General features: G+C 36.8%; 1 protein-coding gene across 1 annotated transcript in view; it reads left to right on the top strand.

Annotated features, from left to right (window-relative positions):
* Positions 1-19,632, top strand: part of LOC112055596 (gamma-aminobutyric acid type B receptor subunit 2) — a 110,804-nt gene that overhangs the window by 86,775 nt on the left and 4,397 nt on the right. Inside the window, exons 7-15 of the mRNA XM_052883484.1 lie at positions 4,332-4,397; positions 7,737-7,913; positions 10,440-10,682; positions 12,585-12,645; positions 13,153-13,381; positions 14,916-15,051; positions 16,167-16,255; positions 17,320-17,509; positions 18,085-18,403. Coding sequence (XP_052739444.1) covers positions 4,332-4,397; positions 7,737-7,913; positions 10,440-10,682; positions 12,585-12,645; positions 13,153-13,381; positions 14,916-15,051; positions 16,167-16,255; positions 17,320-17,509; positions 18,085-18,403 — 1,510 coding nt within the window. The remainder of the gene's footprint in view (positions 1-4,331; positions 4,398-7,736; positions 7,914-10,439; positions 10,683-12,584; positions 12,646-13,152; positions 13,382-14,915; positions 15,052-16,166; positions 16,256-17,319; positions 17,510-18,084; positions 18,404-19,632) is intronic.

Raw genomic sequence — 19,632 nt, 5'->3', positions numbered from 1 at the left:
CAAGAATTTTTAAAATTCAACCCATAAAGAGGTGTAATAGGGGTTGATAGTTTACATTAATAACCATGCGGACGAAGTTGCGCGCGTCCGCTAGTAGTCTAGTAATAGACGCCCCGTGTAGTTTCCGTTTCTGTAGGAATACACAGATAAATATAGCTTATGACATTCGCAAATAACGTAAATTTCTAAATGTTCACTAAATTTTCAAAATTAGTCCAGAGGTTAATCCATACAACAACTAGCGGACGCTCGCGACTTTGCCCGCCCTTAGACCTCTTTAATCCATGTAAAAATGGAGTAACTTCTCCCGTTTTCCCAACATTTCCCTTCACTGCTCTGCTCCTATTGATCGTAGCGTGATGAAAAGTATACTATAACCTGCCCAGGAGTATGAGGAATAATTGTGCCAACTTTCGTTAAAATCCGTCGAGTAATTTTTGTTTCTATAACGAACAGACGGACAGACAAAAATTTTACTGATTGAATTTTTAGCATCAGTATCGATCACTACCCTGATTGTTATTTTGGAAATATATTTCATGTACAAAATTGACCTCTGTACAGATTTATTATAAGTATAGATAAGATAAAAAAAAAAAAGATATGTTAGTGCCAAAAGACTCATATGTTAGAAATTGTAAATGCAATCAATCAATTTATTATTTCATTTCTAATATTGTAAAATATAATAATTTCTGCTTTCTCCAGCGATGTTCCATATAATCTTTAACTATGCTAAGTCCCTCATTTCTCCGTGCTTGCAAACTTAAACACTAGGGAGCTCAGCATTAATCTACTTAATTGCCTCGTTCTAGAGCTTTTCTTTACAACCCGTAAAGATATATAATATATTTAAATTACTTGTGTATATACCGTGATATCCCAGTGGATATGACCTCTGCCTCCGATTCCGGAGGGTGTGGGTTCGAATCCGGTCCGGGGCACCTCCAACTTTTCAGTTGTGTGCATTTTAAGAAATTAAATATCACGTGTCTCACTCATTGAAAGTAAAACATCATGCGGAAACCAGCATACTAGAGAATTTTCTTAATTCTCTGCGAGTGTGAAATCTGCCAATCTGCATAGGGCCAGTGGTAGACTATTGGCCTAACCCCTCGAGGAGACTCGAGCGCAGCAGTCAGCCGAATGTGGGTTGATAATGATGATTTGTGTATTTGTTTTTGAAATGTATCACAATGTCACTTTCAGTCACATTTACACTTTCAAGTCTCATCATAGACGCTAAAAAAACTAAATTCACGCGAACAAAGTCGCGAGCGTATGCTAGTCTAAAACAAAGTTATGTTTGCATTTAATAGTAGATTGTTATACAAGGGGCTAAAAAGACCCATTATATACGAGGTATTTTTAGGGCCCGAGACGAAGGCGAGGGCCGCCTAAATAGAAACCGAGTTTATAATGGGTTTAGCCCCACGTGTTACACTCTGCTTTTCACTACGATTGCGAGAAAATGAAATAGTTTAGTACGATATTCAATGATTTATTTTAATTGAAAATTAAATGTACAAAGTCTACAATTTTGGATATTAAGGGAGATAGATGCTTTTACCCAGTAACATAATTTCCGACTACTGTGAAGATGAATAATGACTATGTAAGGTAAACGTGGGAGATAATAGTTTAAAAAACTCCTTTCGTAAGTGAATCCATTCGTTGTTGTTTTCTCCACATTTAAGTAAATGCGTCTCGACTTTGATGGTAACAGATTGAAAATTTCATCCATCTCCAAACTAGGATCACTATTCTCACTTTATGAAGACAACAATTACAATTCTTGTTGAAAAATATGTAAGTTACGGTCACAAATTTACAATGAATTTCTAAAAAAAATCAAGTGTGTATTATTCACGCCAATTGGTTTTTAAATTCTCGTTTTTTAATTTTATTTTTTTCACGTGAGAAAAAGGCAAAGGTATTAATTACACCGTAAAGGATTTCCCATGTCTTCAAATCTCGCTCTATTTGCAACTCAATAAAAATTAAATAAAAAAATGAACGCATTCCACAGACAAGAACGCTGCATTTCATTCCAATTTAAAGTTTTTTATTTATTTTTCAAAACAATCAGGGCCTTACCTTTAATGATTCTATTTTCGAATAAAACCTCCTCCGTTTTATAGTAGGGTAGTACTTGGCTAGTACTCGTAACAGACAAGAATTAAAAAAACAAAATTACTTTAGCCCCTAGAGGCTAAAATGCTTGTTTAGCCCCGCTGTGGAGTGGTAATATGACAGTGTTTTTGAGCAAGAGTAGTGAAAAAATATTTTCTTCGTGAGAAGAATATAGGCTATTAGCGAAAGCCCTGCAGTTTCACGCAAAATACAAAGATGAAACAAAGCCTTTGTTACTCGCTAATAATGTAGCTTTCCATTAATGAAACAGTTTCAAAAACTGGTTTAGTGGTGGTTTAACCGTGAAAGCGTACAAACAAATTATTTTCCGTATTTATATCATAGGTAGAGTTGAGGACAGCTCCAATTTATCTGAGTGGATAACATGACCTTCGACATTCTTTATTACAAGTATAATATGTAGAGGCCTTCGTCTTGAATCTACTCTATCTGTTGTAAAAAACCGCATTAAAACTGTTAATTAAAAGTTAACCCTAGTTAAAAAATGTAAGCGTACAAACGCGCGAATCTATTTAGTTTTAAGCCATGAAAAATAGTAGATTGTTATACAAGGGGCTAAAAAGACCCATTATATACGAGTATTTTTAGGGCCTGAGACGTAAGTCGAGGGCCGCCTAAATAGAAACCGAGTCTATAATGGGTTTAGCCCCGCGTGTTACACTCTGCTTTTCACTACGATTGCGAGAAAATAAAATAGTTTAGTTCAATATTCAATGATTTATTTAATTGAAAATTAAATGTACAAAGTCTACAATTTTGGATATTATGGGAGATGCTTTTACCCGGTAACATAATTTCCGACTTCTGTGAAGATGGATAACGAGTATATGAGGTAAACGTGGGAGATAATAATTTAAAAAACTCCTTTCGTAAGTGAATCCATTTGTTGTTGTTTTCTTCACTTATTAAATTTTTCGTAGGTAAGTATTCAAGTAAATGCGTCTGGACTTTGATGGTAACAGATTGAAAATTTCATCCATCTCCAAATTAGGATCACCATTCTCAGTAGATGAAGACACCAATAACAATTAATGTTGAAATATATGAAAGTTACGGTCACAAATTTACAATGAATTTCGGAAAAAAATCACGTGTGTATTATTCACGCCAGTTGTTTTTTAAATTCTCGCTTTTTAATCTTATTTTTTTCACATGAGAAAAAGGCAAAGTATTGCACCGTAAAGGATGTCCCATGTCTTCAATAAAAATTAAATAAAAAAAATGAACGCATTCCACAGACAAGAACGCTGCATTTATTTCCAATTTAAAGTTTTTTATTTATTTTTCAAAACAATCAGAGCCTTACCTATAATGATTCAATTTTCGAATAAAACCTCCTCCGTTTTATAGTAGGCTAGTACTCGTAACAGACAAGAATTAAAAAAACAAAATTACTTTAGCCCCTAGAGGCTAATATGCTTGTTTAGCCCCGCTGTGGAGTGGTAATATGACAGTGTTTTTGAGCAAGAGTAGTGAAAAATATATTACATTATTTTGAAGCGCGCTAAACCAGGGTTCAAGCAAACTATACTGTGTCAAATATACTATACTGGGGAACTGAAGTAATCTAGTAAATGGCCTTGCTCGCGAGGTTTTCTGATATAAAAGACAAATCGGTATACGGGCGGTTGGAAGACAAAAGAAACTCACAGTCGAGATCCGCTGGCAGCCATTTTGCGCTACGTGTTAAAATGCACGCCTGTTAGAGTCGGGGTATAACCTTGAAATACCTGTGAGGTTTTTTATTAGGGTTCCGTATCTTAAAAGGGAAAGAACTTAAAAAAATGTGATGGACGGTAATTTTTTTTTTTTTGTCTGGTTGTTTTGTTTTATCTTAAATTGTGGTGTACAAATAAAGTATACATAAATAAATAAATAAACGTCTTTTAACACAAGTAGGTATTTTGAAAAAAATAATCCGACAACTGTATTTTTTTTTCTTTTTATTCTTTACAAGTTAGCCCCTGACTACGATCTTAAGCCTAAAATCGATCTTTAGATACGATACGATCTTAAGATCTAAGCCACGGAGGCCGTCAAAATTTTTGCATGTATAGAAAACAAAGGCAGTTACGTTTAAATTTGTACGGAACCCTACGTGCGTTAGTCAGACAAAGTCTACCTGGTTTTTGACAATTTTCTCACCTAATGATTATTATGTACCCAATTAATTCCAGAAGCTCGACACAAGGATAATCATCGGCAGTTTCTCGCAGGAGATGTTACCGAAAATATTCTGTGAGGTGAGTTACTTACACAATTGAGTAGATATTTTATATTTTCTATTTCCATTCCATAATCTACTCAATATAAAACCCCAAAACATATCACAAAGCTATTCATTCCTGTAGGTCGTTTGGTAATGTTCATTACACAGGTAAATGACATGACAGTGGCATAAATAACTATTGGACATACATAAAAAGAAAAAAATACATACATACTGCCGAACGTAGAACCACCTCCTTTTTGGAAGTCGGTTAAAAAGTTGAGGAATACTTACTTAAAATCATTATTTTTATCAGCCCACTTTAAAGGCCATCTACAGGACCGAACTACCTTTTTACAGAAGAGGGAGTAAAGCTATATATAGAGAAACATAGAGATCTACCAACACAGAGTAATCAGACTGACTATTTACAAGTAACATATGAAGCCGGTGAAACCCATTAAAAAAAACAAACGTCACGCGTCTCCTTGGCCACCGCATATACAAACTTTATTCATAATTTGTATTTCAAAATTTAACACTAACAACAATTACGTAAATTAATTTAATAATCAATAATTACCAATAAAAAAAATACTCCATCTTATTTCTTTAGTTTTTGTAAACAGTTTTTAAAATATTTAAAAACATAAGACGCCATTTTTCTTGAATAATATTAAAAATTACTGATGCGACGCTTCGTGTCGTACTGACTCGAGAATGTATTAGTTTTTGAATTTCGTATTTGTGACGGGTACGACACCGCCGTGTTCCGTCCACTCCATCTGTATATTATTGATTAATCTGTGCCTACCAAGCTGAATGATTGGGTTACTTAATATAACTGTTTCTTAATTAATTGAGAGAAAATACCTCGGACTTGAAAAAATGTGGACTTCACACAGATTAAGGAACAAAAACTACACAGTTAAATGACATGGATATTTCGCAATGAAAGATTTGAATTACAAATTATTTATTTTTTTGAAAAAGAAATATTTAATGCTCAAAATTTAATTTGTGCTACCGAAAATTTCGATGCAAAATTTTGGAGCTTTATCCCTGCAGTAAGGCTTTAGTGGACGAATTAATATAGCCTCCAATATTCTGTTGCGAATGCATGTCGTAATCCCGAGCTTTAATTAACTCAACCAAAGCTTTGTACTCGTATGGGAGTATAGAAACTACGTAAAAAATCGACCTCTATTTCTGCCGAGGCCTATTCTGTAATGATGTTTCCCTAATCTCGCAAGTGCGAAATACGAATTCACCTCTATCTCTCTCTATCTAACACGATACCATAGAAAGAGTAGATAGAGGCACATAGAGGTTAATTCGAAACTCGCACTTACGAGTACAAAACATTGTTACAGAATAGACCTCCAGCTTCGCGATTAGTTGAGCTACTCGTATGGCTGTAGCTTGGGCTTCTTTACGGATCTTCCATTACATGGATCATCTATATACCAACTCATCTATATACATTGCTCGATTGATGTACCTACTATTCAAAATTATGTCACTATTTCGGGTTTCATCACAAAGCGTAGCTTAAATGCTTTTCATTGGATCATCTAATATTGTGTTTTATTAACTAACACAAACTAACACTAACAACTAAATAATAAAAATTTTAATAAAAAAAATACAACCGACTTCAAAACCTAAAAACGTACCCACTAAACTAAAAAGTGAAAAATAACTTCATAATATGTTCTACCTGCTGATCAGTATGAAGGCGGTGCTAAGCCGGTGACGTATTAATTCAAGCCATGTGAGAATATCTTATAGATTTAGATTTTGCAGACAGTGTTGTTTCATGTGGTCCTGTCAGAAATGGCTTAAATTAAGATAACACCGGCTAAGCACCGCCTTCATACTGATCAGCAGGTAGAACATATTATGAAGTTATTTTTCACTTTTTAGTTTAGTGGGTACGTTTTTAGGTTTTGAAGTCGGTTGTATTTTTTTTATTAAAATTTTTATTATTTTTCCATTTTTAGTGTAAAATTTCATCTCAAACGAACACATCAGACCCCTAATGACAGTCACAACCCAACTTGGTACAAAATTCTCAGCAATACAAATTAATCAAGCCCAAGCACAAGGTAGCTACCGTAAACCGTTAAGGGGTTCCCTTAATTGACCTTGGTCTTCATCATCAGACCCCTAATCATCATCAATTAAACAGACACAACTCGTCTAGCTAGAAAGTTCTCAGCAATACGAATTAATCAAGGCCAAACACAAGGTAGATACTGTAAACTGTTAAGGAGTTCCCTTAATTGTCCTTGGTCTTCATCACCAAACCCCTAAATGACAGTCACAACCTATCTATGTGGAAAGTTCTCATTAATACAAATTAATCAAGCCCAAACACAAGGTAACTGCTGTAAATCGCCGAGGAGTTCCCTCGTCTGTTTTATGACTCCATCATCAGATCGATTTTAAACCTTCATGAAATTGTAATGCTTGAAAGTACTTAATGGAAAAGTATACGAACACACTAGACACCCTTATAATTTTCGAAAGTTCCCCTCAATTTCTCCAGGATTCCATCATCAGATCTTGACATGATGGCAATGGGACCAAATGGGAACTATACCGTTTCAAACAAAAAAAGAATTTTAGAAATCGGTCCAGGCGTCTTGGAGTAATCGGTGTACATACATAAAAAAAAAAAAAAAAAAAATACCGACCGAATTGAGAACCTCCTCCTTTTTGAAGTCGGTTAATGACATAATTATCGTCATTTTACGTAAATTGGCGTTAGTGTATTAGTGGTAGTAGCAAATAGTTGGGTTATTTTACAGAAAAACCGTTAGGTATTTGAGTAATTTTGTTGATTAAAATCATGTTAGATGATCGTAAAAACGTAAAATCACTGCATGTAAAATGATGTAGTCAAGTTCATTTTGTCAAAGTAACTATAATCGCAAAAACGAGAATACGATGAAAAACGATTAGTTATATAATAACCCTGCAGGTTATCTAAAAAAACTGTATTAAAACTGCAAAAAAATATTTTAATTTATAATCACAGATATAAGAGGTAACTAGATTTACAAAGTGCCAATTCTTTGTATTGAACCCAGCGTACCCAGGGGCGTGGCCAAAATCGCTGTTTGATATTTAGTGAAAAATGAAATATGTCACCCTTACTTTAGAGTTGAATATTATTTATTCCTTTTGTCACAGAACAAAACTAAACTGCTAGTACATGCGCGGACACGCTTGCGTTATTCCGCACACCCGGGTGTACGCGGGCCACGCCCCCTTGCTACTTCTATTGCTAAAAACGTTAGCTTTTAGCGTTGTCTGTTCTGTGTTTATAATCATGTACCTAAATAAAAATACCGTTTTCCAAGCGCAGGCCTATCAGCTAGGGATGTTCGGGGCGGAATACGCGTGGCTGGTGGCGGGCGCTCCGCCACGGATCCGGGGCGTAGCACCCTGCGCGCGCACGCAGCTGGCCAGGGCTCTGGAGGGACTGGTGTCCGTCACCGCGCACCGGGGCATCGTGGGCGACGTCGTATCTTACTCCGGCCTGGTGAGTGAACACCTTTCTTTTTCATTATGGGTTCCCATGTGCATATAGTCAATAATCATCGTTATCAAGTAATAATTTTATATAATTTACAAGCAGCGTGGTGAAGCCGGTGAAACCCATAAAAAAACCCAAAAGTCACGCGTCTCCTTGACATCCGCATATACAAACTTTTTTCATAATTTGTATTTCAAAATTTAACACTAACAACAATTACATGAATTAATATAATGATAAATAAAATAATTACCAATAGTAAAGGACTCCTTTATTTCTTTAGTTTTTGTAAACAGTTTTTATAATATTTAAAAACATAAGACGCCATTTTTGCTTCGTGTCGTACTGAGAATGTATGTATTCTTTTTTTTAATTTTGTATTTGAAACGGCTACGACTCCGTAGTGTCCTGTTCAGGGGTGGGTCTGGCAATAGTTCAAAGTACAGGGTTAAAGTCTAGTCTCAAAATAGTCTATTTAGACTCTGTAAATTGTTCGTTAACATATAAAAGATTTAGACCATATAAAAAGATGAAAGGAACCATGTACAAATCGGAAAATACGGAGACATCGGACGATCGGATTCATCGCAAAGCTAACGAGCCCCGTCTCTCTTCGTTAGAGTTCGTTAGTCTCCGCTGTATGCACAGCGTTTAGATGTATTGGACTAGAGCCTGTCATGGCTACACCTTCTTCATTATATAAAGACTTGTCTGTCAAACCATGCTCCTACCATAAATAATACGGTAGGCTGCTATAGAGTTTGGATAATTATGACATCGATCTGGAGATAAAAGGTTCCACTCCCTCATTTGCCCAAATATAAAAGTAATTCTTTTTAATTTTTTACGGTCATTACGAGTACAATAAATCAGACAGCTTCTGGAAAACCCTTCGCACTAAAAACACTTCTGGAAAACCCTTAAGTATATCTAAAAGTGTTTATCAAAGGGTTGCCACGAAGCAAACTCACTGATGACTGTGACATCATTTTTCATAATATATTACCGAGAAAAATATATAAAAATCACACTTTTTAAATGGAACGACTGAGTGGGTGGACCCTTAAAACTGCTAACCTCTAACACGATCCAAACTCCATATTTGCCTACCATACTTGTCGAGCCGTGATAGTACAGTGGATATGACCTCTGCCGTCGATTCGGAGGCCGTAGGTTCAAATCCGGTCCGGGGCATGCACCTCTAACTTTTCAGTTATGTGCATTTTAAGAAATTAAATATCACGTGTCTCAAACGATAAAGGATGAACATCGTGAGGAAACTTGCATACTTGAGAAATCTTAATTCTCTACATGTGTGAAGTCTGCCAATCCGCAATGAGCAAGCGTGGTCGACTATTGGCCTAACCCCTCTCATTCTAAGACGAGACTCGAGCTCAGCAGTGAACCGAATATGGGTTGTTGATGACTTGTCTACCAAACTAATCAAAAAATGTCTGGAAAATTTTTAGCTTTTAAATAATGAGGAAAGCGTGGCTGCTACAGTCTCTCATTCTTTATTTACTGAGTCTGATTCAACAAAATGTTAATCTAATACTATCCTTACCTTCTGAATTTTTGAGCTGAAAGCTTAATGCATACTCGTAGCATACGACTAATAAGACTGTCCACACAGATGTGCATCGTACGAGTAGCTTCTAAACCGATTATCAAGTGGTGTTTTGTTCACATGATCGTTCTTAGCTATAAATGACTGACTCTGAAACTTACTGGGATGGTTCCAAACTGTTATGTTTGAAAATAATGAATTAATATGTTACATCTTTGGAATCCTATTTAAAAAAATATTAAATACCCTGTGGCTTCACCCGCGTAGTTCTTGTTTCCGTGAGAATAGGGGATAAAATTCAAAAATTCAATGTTCATATATTTCAAATAGGCTTAGTTTACAAGCACTTTGTAACTCTCTACCACCAGTTCGGAAGGCAGGTTCTGCTGAGAAGAGCCGGCAAGAAACTTAACAGTTACTCTATTCAGTTTTAAAAAAAATCAAAGTCAAAATGCGTGGCATATTCGAACAATTAAAATATTTTACTTTCTTTCTTTATTTATTTCTTTTGTGGTTTCTAACTCTCACTTCACGCAAAACGAGTGATTTATTGCCTTAAAAATGTCTCTATTTATCGTACGTTGCTTGGTATACATTACATTACAAGTAATGTATACCAACATACACAATAAGTTTTAACACTCATGAAATTAATGCCATTTTTATTATTTAAACTAATAAAAAAAACTGCTTAAAAGTTATTTCTTGGATGTCCATGTGTCTGTATGTGATAACAATAACGACGAAAATACTTAATTAAATCTATACTGATATTAAAGCTGAAGAGTTTGTTTGTTTCTTTGATTGAACGCGCTAATCTCAGGAACTACTGGTCCGATATGAAAAATTCTTTTAGTGTTAGATTGCCTATTTATCGAGAAAGGTTATAGGCTATATATTATCCCCGTATTCCTACGGGAACGGGAACTAGTAAAATTTAATTCGACTTGAATTTTTCTTTGCAGACAAGTGAAATGTTCTACCGCGAAATGCAAGGGGCCGGTGTACCAATCTCACCCTTTGCTCCGCACACATACGACGCAGTGTGGGCCATAGCTCTGGCGTTGAGCAGAGCGGAGATGCTCTGGAGGAGCTTGGAGAGCGAGGACAGCACCAGGCTGGGCTTGGGGCACTTCGATTACAACCGGAAGGACATGGCGGAGGAGTTCCTGAACCAGATCGGGAATTTAAGCTTCCTTGGTGTTTCGGTAAGATTTTAAAAATAGGCTAGATTATTTAGGATTTCAAGGAAAGATTTGTTTTGGTTTCAGCCACAAAGTAAAGAAAGATGATACAGAGTGAATCTTTACAAGCAGCGTGGTGAAGTCTGTGAAACCCACAAAAACCCCCAAACGTCACGTGTCTCTTTGACATATACAAACTTTTTTCATAATTTATATTTCATTTAACACTAACAACGATTACGTAAATGAATACAGTAATATTTTTATTGGTAATTATTGATTAATTACCAATAAAAAATACTCCATCATATTTCTTTAGTTTTTGTAAATAGTTTTTAAAATTTTTAAACATAGGACGCCATTTGTCTTGAATGAATGTAATGAAGAATTGAATGTTACTGATGCGACGCTTCGTGTTGTACTGACTCGAAAATGTATTCGTTTTTGAATTTTGAATCTGAAACGGCTACGACACCGTCGTCTTCCGTGCGCTCTATATGTTTAATCTGTGGTTCCAGCCGCATTATTATCGCAGCAGCAGGTCGATTAATTATTTCTTAATACCTATTATCTACTAGCATAGCCAGCGCCTAAAATATGCATTCTACATTGATTTTTGATTTTCAAAGGTACCTATAGCCTAATAGCCACTAGGTACAGACAGGAGTACATAAAAGAACAGCAAAGTGATAGGTACCTACTACAAGTACAAAAACTTCTTTTTTTCTTTAGAAACCGCAAACAACAAACAACTTGCAAAATGTCATAGGTAGTAGCGTTTTTTTTTCAGGGAAAAATGAACTGAAATTATTTTTTTAAATTACCTACATACTAAAAAGCTTAGATACATAGATAATAATAGGTGTCAAAGCTAAAAAGCCTTCCCTGAAAAATGGGAATTTAAATAATGGAAATCCTCATACAAATCAGAACAGTACTTTTTGAGAAAATCGCAGACACAAAACAATCAAAAAAATAATCAGGATTTTCGAAATCAGCCAAAAAGAACCGTAGTTTCTAGATAACTTAGTCTTCCGAATTGTCACTAGAGATAATACGAATAACCAGTGCCTTCAGACAAGATACCAAATGACACTAAGCTAATATTACGAAGTTAGCGCGCCGTCTCCAACGAGGTTACCTTCTGCATGAATGAATTCTGCTCAGGCACGAATAAACTTAACTTTTTGGACAGACGTGCTCTAGAGAGTTGCCGAGTATTTCGAGCAGTGGCTCGAGACGACACTGGTTTGGTGAATAATAGATGTGTCAGCGAAAATAAAATACCTGTGTGTTATTCTCATACTAGCATAGACGAAGACGAATTATACATAAAATAAATCTGTAGAGAGGTCAATTCTGTACATGAAATATATTTCCAAATAACTGTCAGAGGGTTATTAGTGATTGATACTGATGCCAAAAATGCAATCAGTAATTTTTTTATCTGTCTGTCTGTATGTTTGTTACAGAAACAAAAACTTCTCGACGTATTTTAACGAAACTTGGTATAATTATTCTTTATACTCCTGGGCAGGTTATAGTATACTTTTCATCACGCTACGATCAATAGGAAGGGAAAGCAGTGAAGGGAAATGTTGGGAAAACGGGAGAAGTTACTCCATTTTTACAGCGATACTACTGTAAGGGCTGGATTAAAGAGGTCTAAGCTAAGTCACGAATAATTTTGGGGAAACTGATGTCAAATATAGAATCTACCTTCCAATGTAGGTTCGGTTTTAATTGCTTGATCAACTTTCCTATTTTTGACGGAAGTCGTTAATGAAAAATTTTTGTATTCTTGCGAATTTTCTTATGTTCTTACTTATTCAAAAACTTGAGCAAGTAACCTTGTTGAGTATGTACCTTATGTAATAAAACCTAATACAATTTCAACTCTAATTCCAACATCTCGTCTTGTTCCAGGGCCCGGTATCTTTCAATGGAGCAGACAGAATAGGAATGTCAGCGTTCTATCAAATACAGGGTGTGACAAAAGTTTGTTTATAGTATACTTAATTTATTAAAAAGCATAAATTTAGTTTACCCTAAATAAGACCGACACCACAGTAAAAATATATATTTTTACTGTCCCGAAACCCTTTAAGACAATAATTTATGTCATTATCAACCCATATACGGCTCACTGCTGAGCTCGAGTCTCCTCTAAAAATGAGAGGAGTTAGGCCTTAGTCAACCACGCTGGCCCAATGCGGATTGGCAGACTTCACACACGCAGAGAATTAAGAAAATTCTCCGGTATGCAGGTCTCCTCACGATGTTTTCCTTCACCGTTTGAGACACGTGATATTTAATTTCTTAAAATGCACACAACTGAAAAGTTGGACGTGCATGCCCCGGACCGGATTCGAACTTACACTGTCCAGAATCGGAGGCAGAGGTCATATCCACTGGGCTATCACTGCTCCTTATGTTCGTTTTATGTAAATGAGATACAAATAAATAAAAATGTCTTTTCGATGGTATTCTATAGGCGGTCGGCCCAAAGCGGTGGGCCTGTACACTCATGGGCGCGAGATGACGTGCCCAGAATGCTCGCGCCCACAGTGGGCGGGCGGCGTGCCGGCTGCCAGGCGGGTGCTAGTCTCGCGCGTGGACTCGGTGTGGGCACCCGCCAGGCTCGCTGTGGCGGCACTGTCGGGTGCTGGCGTGGCATTGGCACTGGCCTTCCTGGCGTTCAACTTGCATTATAGCAAACGGAGGTGAATATTCAACAAGGGATCCTTTTTATCAGTCTCAACTCTCAGATCAGTTACAGGTCCTGCCTCGCTAGACGTTACCTCTTTGTCAAAAGTATATAATACGCTCCCGACCGACTTTTCGGTCACGGCGGCCAATCTCATGGTGAGATTAACCTTGTACGCAGGAGATATTGCACAAGTGTGTGCGCAAGTTCAGGTGCACTCTCTCTTCTAACTTATAACTAAAAAAATTCTCTGATATGCAAGTTTTCTCACAATGGTTTTAATTCCACCGTTTGAGACACGTGATTTTTTAATAATGCACACAACTGAAAAGTTGCAGGTGCATGACCTGGACCGGATTCGGACCCACACCCTCCGGTATCGGAGGCAGAGGTCATATCCACTGGGCTATCACGGCTTCAAAATTAGTTGGGGGGCCAATATGAAGGGTAAAGATTTCTCAAAAAAGTTAATTGTTTGAAGAACCTACGAATTTACGTGAGTTCATAGGTTCTTCAAACCAAAGGAGATAGTGGATTTTACTAATTTTTGTTTTCACACGTAAGGGGGGTTACATATCATTGATATAACGGCTGATACGGCGCTAGTTACGCCACTGGTTTAAATTCCCAATCTGTTCGTTACCATTTCTATAGGAGTACCTACCGCACCGTTGTTTTGTTTCCGCCAAGGGATTTGTTTACCCGCCCCTTCAATTACCTTTGTGGGAATAACGAACTATGAATAACGGAGCGGCTCAACTCATTATTGAGGTCCCGCAATACACCCGGAATATTTTGAATTTAAACCACTACATCTCCATATTTGAAGCTTTAGTATGTCACCAGTTCATTCAGTTGTAAATTTCTTGCGAATTGTGAAACTCGCAAATGATATTCTGTATTTTTTTAACAGGGTCTTTAGTATAAAGTGGCTAAAACGATCGGCGATCATAAGGAGGTCAGTTCGAGTGAAATAAAAAGATATATTGGATTTTAATTACTTCCAAAAACTTTTCTGTAGCTGCTCGAAGAAAAGAAATAAAAAGACAAAATTTGACGAATAGCGGGGGAGTCAAAAAAATTGCAATCAAAGTAGTTCGCTATTATAGAGAACGATATTTTCAATTTCGCCGCTACTGATCGGCCTTAAACCCAAGACGAGAGGTACTAGACTTCTCGTCTTCGGATACGTCGTGACCTACAGGTCTGTCATTTACCTATCAGTCCTATGATATTTGGGCTAAGAAATACCGAAAATATATTATCTACATATCGCTCTGTTTACCTCTTTAGATATCCGCTCTCTCTTTCGTTGCGATGGGACGATATAGAGCGATATGTTTGCGACGTTATCTCGTTATTATCTCTTAGGCCACTATGACTGTACAAGGGATTGTACAGAGGGCCATGTCTGATCTCTAAAATCTATGATCAATTAGTATCAATAAGTACCTGGGAAGATACTCATTGATTGTAACTTTTTTTAATTTGTTCCCCAATGATAATTCCTATCCGATGTTATGATTTCCCTAGAATTAGTTAACTTGCAGGTTCATAAAGCTGTCGTCCCCGCGTCTCAACAACATGACGCTGATCGGCTGCGTGCTGGTGTACACCGCAGTGGCACTGCTGGGGGTAGATAACGCCATCCTGCCCTCCTACATACCCTTCTCAGCGATGTGCACTGTAAGTACTACCACCACCATACCACCACACAATATGCCGCAGTTACAGCTCCTGTTTATATTCTAACTAGCTGACGCCGCGCGGTTTCACCCGCGTGGTTCCCGTTCCCGTGGGAAATACCAGGATAATATAGAGCCTATAGCCTTCCTCGATAAATGGGCTATCTAACACTAAAAGAATTTTTCAAATCGGACCAGTAGTTCCTGAGATTAGCGCGTTCAATCAAACAAACAAACAAACTCTTCAGCTTTATAATATTAGTATAGATAGCGCGTTCAATCAAACAAACAAACTAACAAACTCTTCAGCTTTATAATATTAGTATAGATATAAGAGTCGTAAGCTCCTTAATAGGACTTCAGCGACGACACCGGGGATTTTGGCTGAGCTCAGAAGCATCGCCTGATAGGGCCAGAAGGCAGAAGGGGATCGCCTCTGAGACTTGGACCTCTTCTTAGACGGCCATTCTGGAAGGGTGTTTTAGCCTGAGTATCAGTCCGGCGCCCCCGATATCGTAAGATAACAGATTCACGTCCGGGTGACATCAGATATCAGGGACTTCACTTTATTGGAGGGGTCGTTACTCCTTATATTATCAGCTATCTGCCAGTGAAAGTCCCGTCAAAATCGGTCCAGTCGAAACAAACAGACAGAAAATAGTTTTTTTAATAAGTATCTACCATATATTTCATAACTAGCGGACGCCCGCGACTTCGTCCGCGTGGAAATCAATGTAAACTTTCAACCCCTATTTTACCACTTTAGGGGTTGAATTTGAAAAATTCTTGAATCACATTGTATTTCGTATTATTTTTATGATTCATAAACAAATATTTAAATCTGTTACCCTAAAAATTAAACACTTTCCATACAAGCTTTCAACCCCTTTGTTTTTATTTTAGGGTCAAAAAGTACCCTATGTTTTGCTCCAAAGTTCCTTTTTCCATTACACCAAAATTCATCTTGATCAGTTCAGCCGTTTACTTTCGCATATATAATATTAGTATAGATAAGTATTTGGTGTAATACTGTTAATTAATAATAACAAACAGACATTACAACTTTATTTATTTGTATAGCTATAATATAGCTAAAGCACGTCCACTTATTTCTAGGGTAGAGTGTACATAATGTCCGCCGGTTTCTCCCTCGCATTCGGATCGATGTTCGCAAAGACGTACCGAGTACATCGAATATTCATAAGGTGAGTGGGTACATTAACTTGGGAATTTATAAACTTTACTAATACTAAAACTTACTGGGTTCTGCTTAATCCTTTGTAAAATTTATAATCGGTAATATTAAAGTAGAAATATAGTTTTAATAGGAAAAGGGATTAGCACTTTGGTTACGTATTGGAACCCTTTTAACTTTAATTTTAAGTTTTCGACTAATTATTATCACCATTACCTTAAGAGTTTAATAACTGACGTTTCGAAAGTGCTTGTAAACTAAGCCTAATTTATATAAATTAATATTGACTATTGGCTATATTAATTAAGATAATATTTTTTAAGTCTGCCTAAGCGGCCAGCTGTTCTACGACAAATATATATGGCCCGCACACCTCCACTTCAGTTTGCTAATTCAGTTTAATAATAATGTAAATCAGAACCCTGAAATTTGTAATGTGTATCTACCTACCTAATAATTATATTAGGTACTACTAAACAAGGCTAACTTACTAACTAGTAGACTATAAGTAGAAACTTGTATAAAGTCCTTATACAACGCAACTTTTAAATCTTGAGAAAACTTTAAAATTTTTGAAAATGTAAAGTAAGTTCTTCATTCATAACTCTAAACTTTACTTTGGTATAAGTTTGCTCGTGACTCAAAAGGAGTTATGCAGCCAAAACTTAGCCACGGAGAGTACCTACCAACTACAACTTTATCTGGGTATTTTTTTATTTAAAGTAGATCGAAACTACTCGTATATACGTGTTAGGTCTATACCTCTAAGTATATACTTATTTTTATTATGTACTAGTTCCTTCCAACGGTTTCAAATGCGTTGATCATATTTCTGCGGAAAAAGCTTACGAGTATGTAGCTATAACTTATCTACCTTTGTGCTAATTAAATCCAGCTCCCGATAAATCCCCTGATTGAGTATTAAACTTTTTTTGTTCTGTGCAAACATCGTCGTACTAGTCGTTAAGTTTTTTGAAAATTTTCAATTGTATGAGCCATTTTCGAAATAGTTCAGCGTGTTCTAAACTTGTCCATTCTTTTGTTTTATGTGCACTATCATTTCTTCTCTCCCAGCAATCGTAGCGGAGTCTGCAAAACGAAGCTTCTCCAAGACACGCCGCTCATATCTTTGGTGTGTGCTCTCCTGGTCATCGATGGACTGATCGTGACCCTCTGGGCGATCCTGGACCCCATGGAGAGGCATCTCAAGAACTTGACCATAGAGATCAGCTCGACAGATCGGAGCGTTGTTTATCAGCCTCAGGTTTGTGTTATAAATAGTATAGAATAGTATATGTAGCTTGCTCAAAATACAATGTCGAAGTGATTAATAAATCCGTTAATTAAGTGGTTAATAATCGAATTAGTAGGTATCTTAAGCTAACTTATCTCTATAGCTATGGCATGGCAATTATGGCATTTGTAATTTGTGCCATAAATGATGTCCAAGTGGAATAATGGCAAAAGTCTGCATTTCCGCGTAAGTCTGACCTTTGCGCAAGAAATGAGCCTTTAGTCACAGAAAACATATGTACAAGTACAGACGCATCCAGCAAATCCCTGCGTCCTGCTCAATATCCACCTGGTGACGGGTCAACCAAACCCGGCATTTTCTAGTGCGGGGTCACTATTGCAGCACCATTCCACCATTCGAACGTCCATTGGCTTTTCGAACTACGTACCCACCCAATACTACTTCAGCTTCGCGACTTGTTGAGCTATGTCAGTGAATTTGGTTCTTCTACAGATCTCCTCATTTCTGATGTTTAAGCAATAAAAATTGACAAACACGTTGGAGTATTTATATAAAATTCTGCTTTGATAATACTAATTTTTCAGATAGAAGTTTGCAAATCTCAGAACACAACAGGCTGGCTATGTGCCCTGTATGCATACAAAGGCCTCCTTCTAATTGTGGGAGTATATATGGCCTGGGAGACCAGAAACGTGGAGATATCAGCTCTAAACGACTCCAAGTACATCGGCATCAGTGTATACTCCGTGGTTATAACGAGCGCCAGCGTCGTAGTTATTGGGACGATCATATCTGAGCGAGCAACCCTGGCGTACATTACGATCACAAGCCTGATTCTGATTGCCACTACCTCCACTCTGTGTTTGCTGTTCTTGCCGAAAATTATTGCTATAAAATGTAAAGGTATGTAACTTATCCACCATCATTATCATTATCCATATCATCAATATAATAATTTAATCATTAATGGAATATTTCTAATGGCCCATTAATTTAATTATGGTTGGCTAAGGCCTCTCGTGTTAGAGAGGAAAAGTGTCGAGCCACTCCCGAAAATTAGGATAATATTTCTTAATTCTGTGGCGAGTCATCTTATTAGATGTTAACAACAAAGATATCGTGCTCTAAGAAGCACAGGAGTATAACAACACCAACTTCTCAAGCCTTTTGGTAGACAATTTTCGGAAAAAACAGATTAATTCATTGATTTCAAGTAGTAAACCCAGGACTCGAACTCAGAACCTCACGATCCGTGGTTCAACAGCTATGCCACTGAACCAACGAGACAATCTATGACTTGCCAACCACGAGAATATAAGTAACCTATGACATTCACAATTAACGTGTATTTCTAGTAATTCAAATCGAAATCAGTTAATAGATCCAGGAATTACCCCTACAATACCACAACCTTTACGACTATAAAATATTAGTATACCTACCAAGACATAGACACAAGAAAATGCTATCAAATCCAAAGATTTATAAAATCTTTGATCAAATCCCAATTAAGCCTATGGCAGCATTTTCGGTATAATAAAAGCTTATGAAAAATCTTCATATACGAAAGGCACTTCAATGTAACCTTGAAATCTGTAAGACCTTGAACTTCTTTGACACTCAAGTTACACTTTGTAAACTTGAAGATTGATAACAATGTCAAGCGAGCGTTGCTTCCGAATAGATCTACGATATATTTAACCTACAATAACATCACGTTTATGGGAGGCGGATTTAAATTCAGAATCCTTGGATTCGATCCCCTTTAAATAGTTTCATTACAAAGGAGAAAAGGAAAGATTGCTCGAAATGAAAGAAGACATTCGAGTATTCTTTGCTATTTGACCCCACGTTTTCATCTTCGTAATTCCCATGCGAATACGGGGATTAAACATAGCCTGTGTTACTCCTTGATAACCTTACACCAATGGAAAGCCATTGGTGTAAGAATTTTTAAAAATCGGTCTAGCTGGCCTATTCTCTACTTTGGTTTTTATTATCAACTTAACATCAAATCAATTGACAAAATGTAATTTACCTACTGTATGATATCCACCAGTAAGCACCGGATGACATTTATACAAAGAATCTCAATTTCGTATAATATGTCAAAGATTATTAATTAGCCTGCT

Source organism: Bicyclus anynana, chromosome 9 (genome assembly GCF_947172395.1).
Source record: "Bicyclus anynana chromosome 9, ilBicAnyn1.1, whole genome shotgun sequence".
NCBI classification, from domain to species: Eukaryota; Metazoa; Arthropoda; class Insecta; order Lepidoptera; family Nymphalidae; genus Bicyclus; species Bicyclus anynana.
Note: the sequence above shows the minus strand (reverse complement) of the source record. Positions and strands in the feature narration are given on the sequence as shown.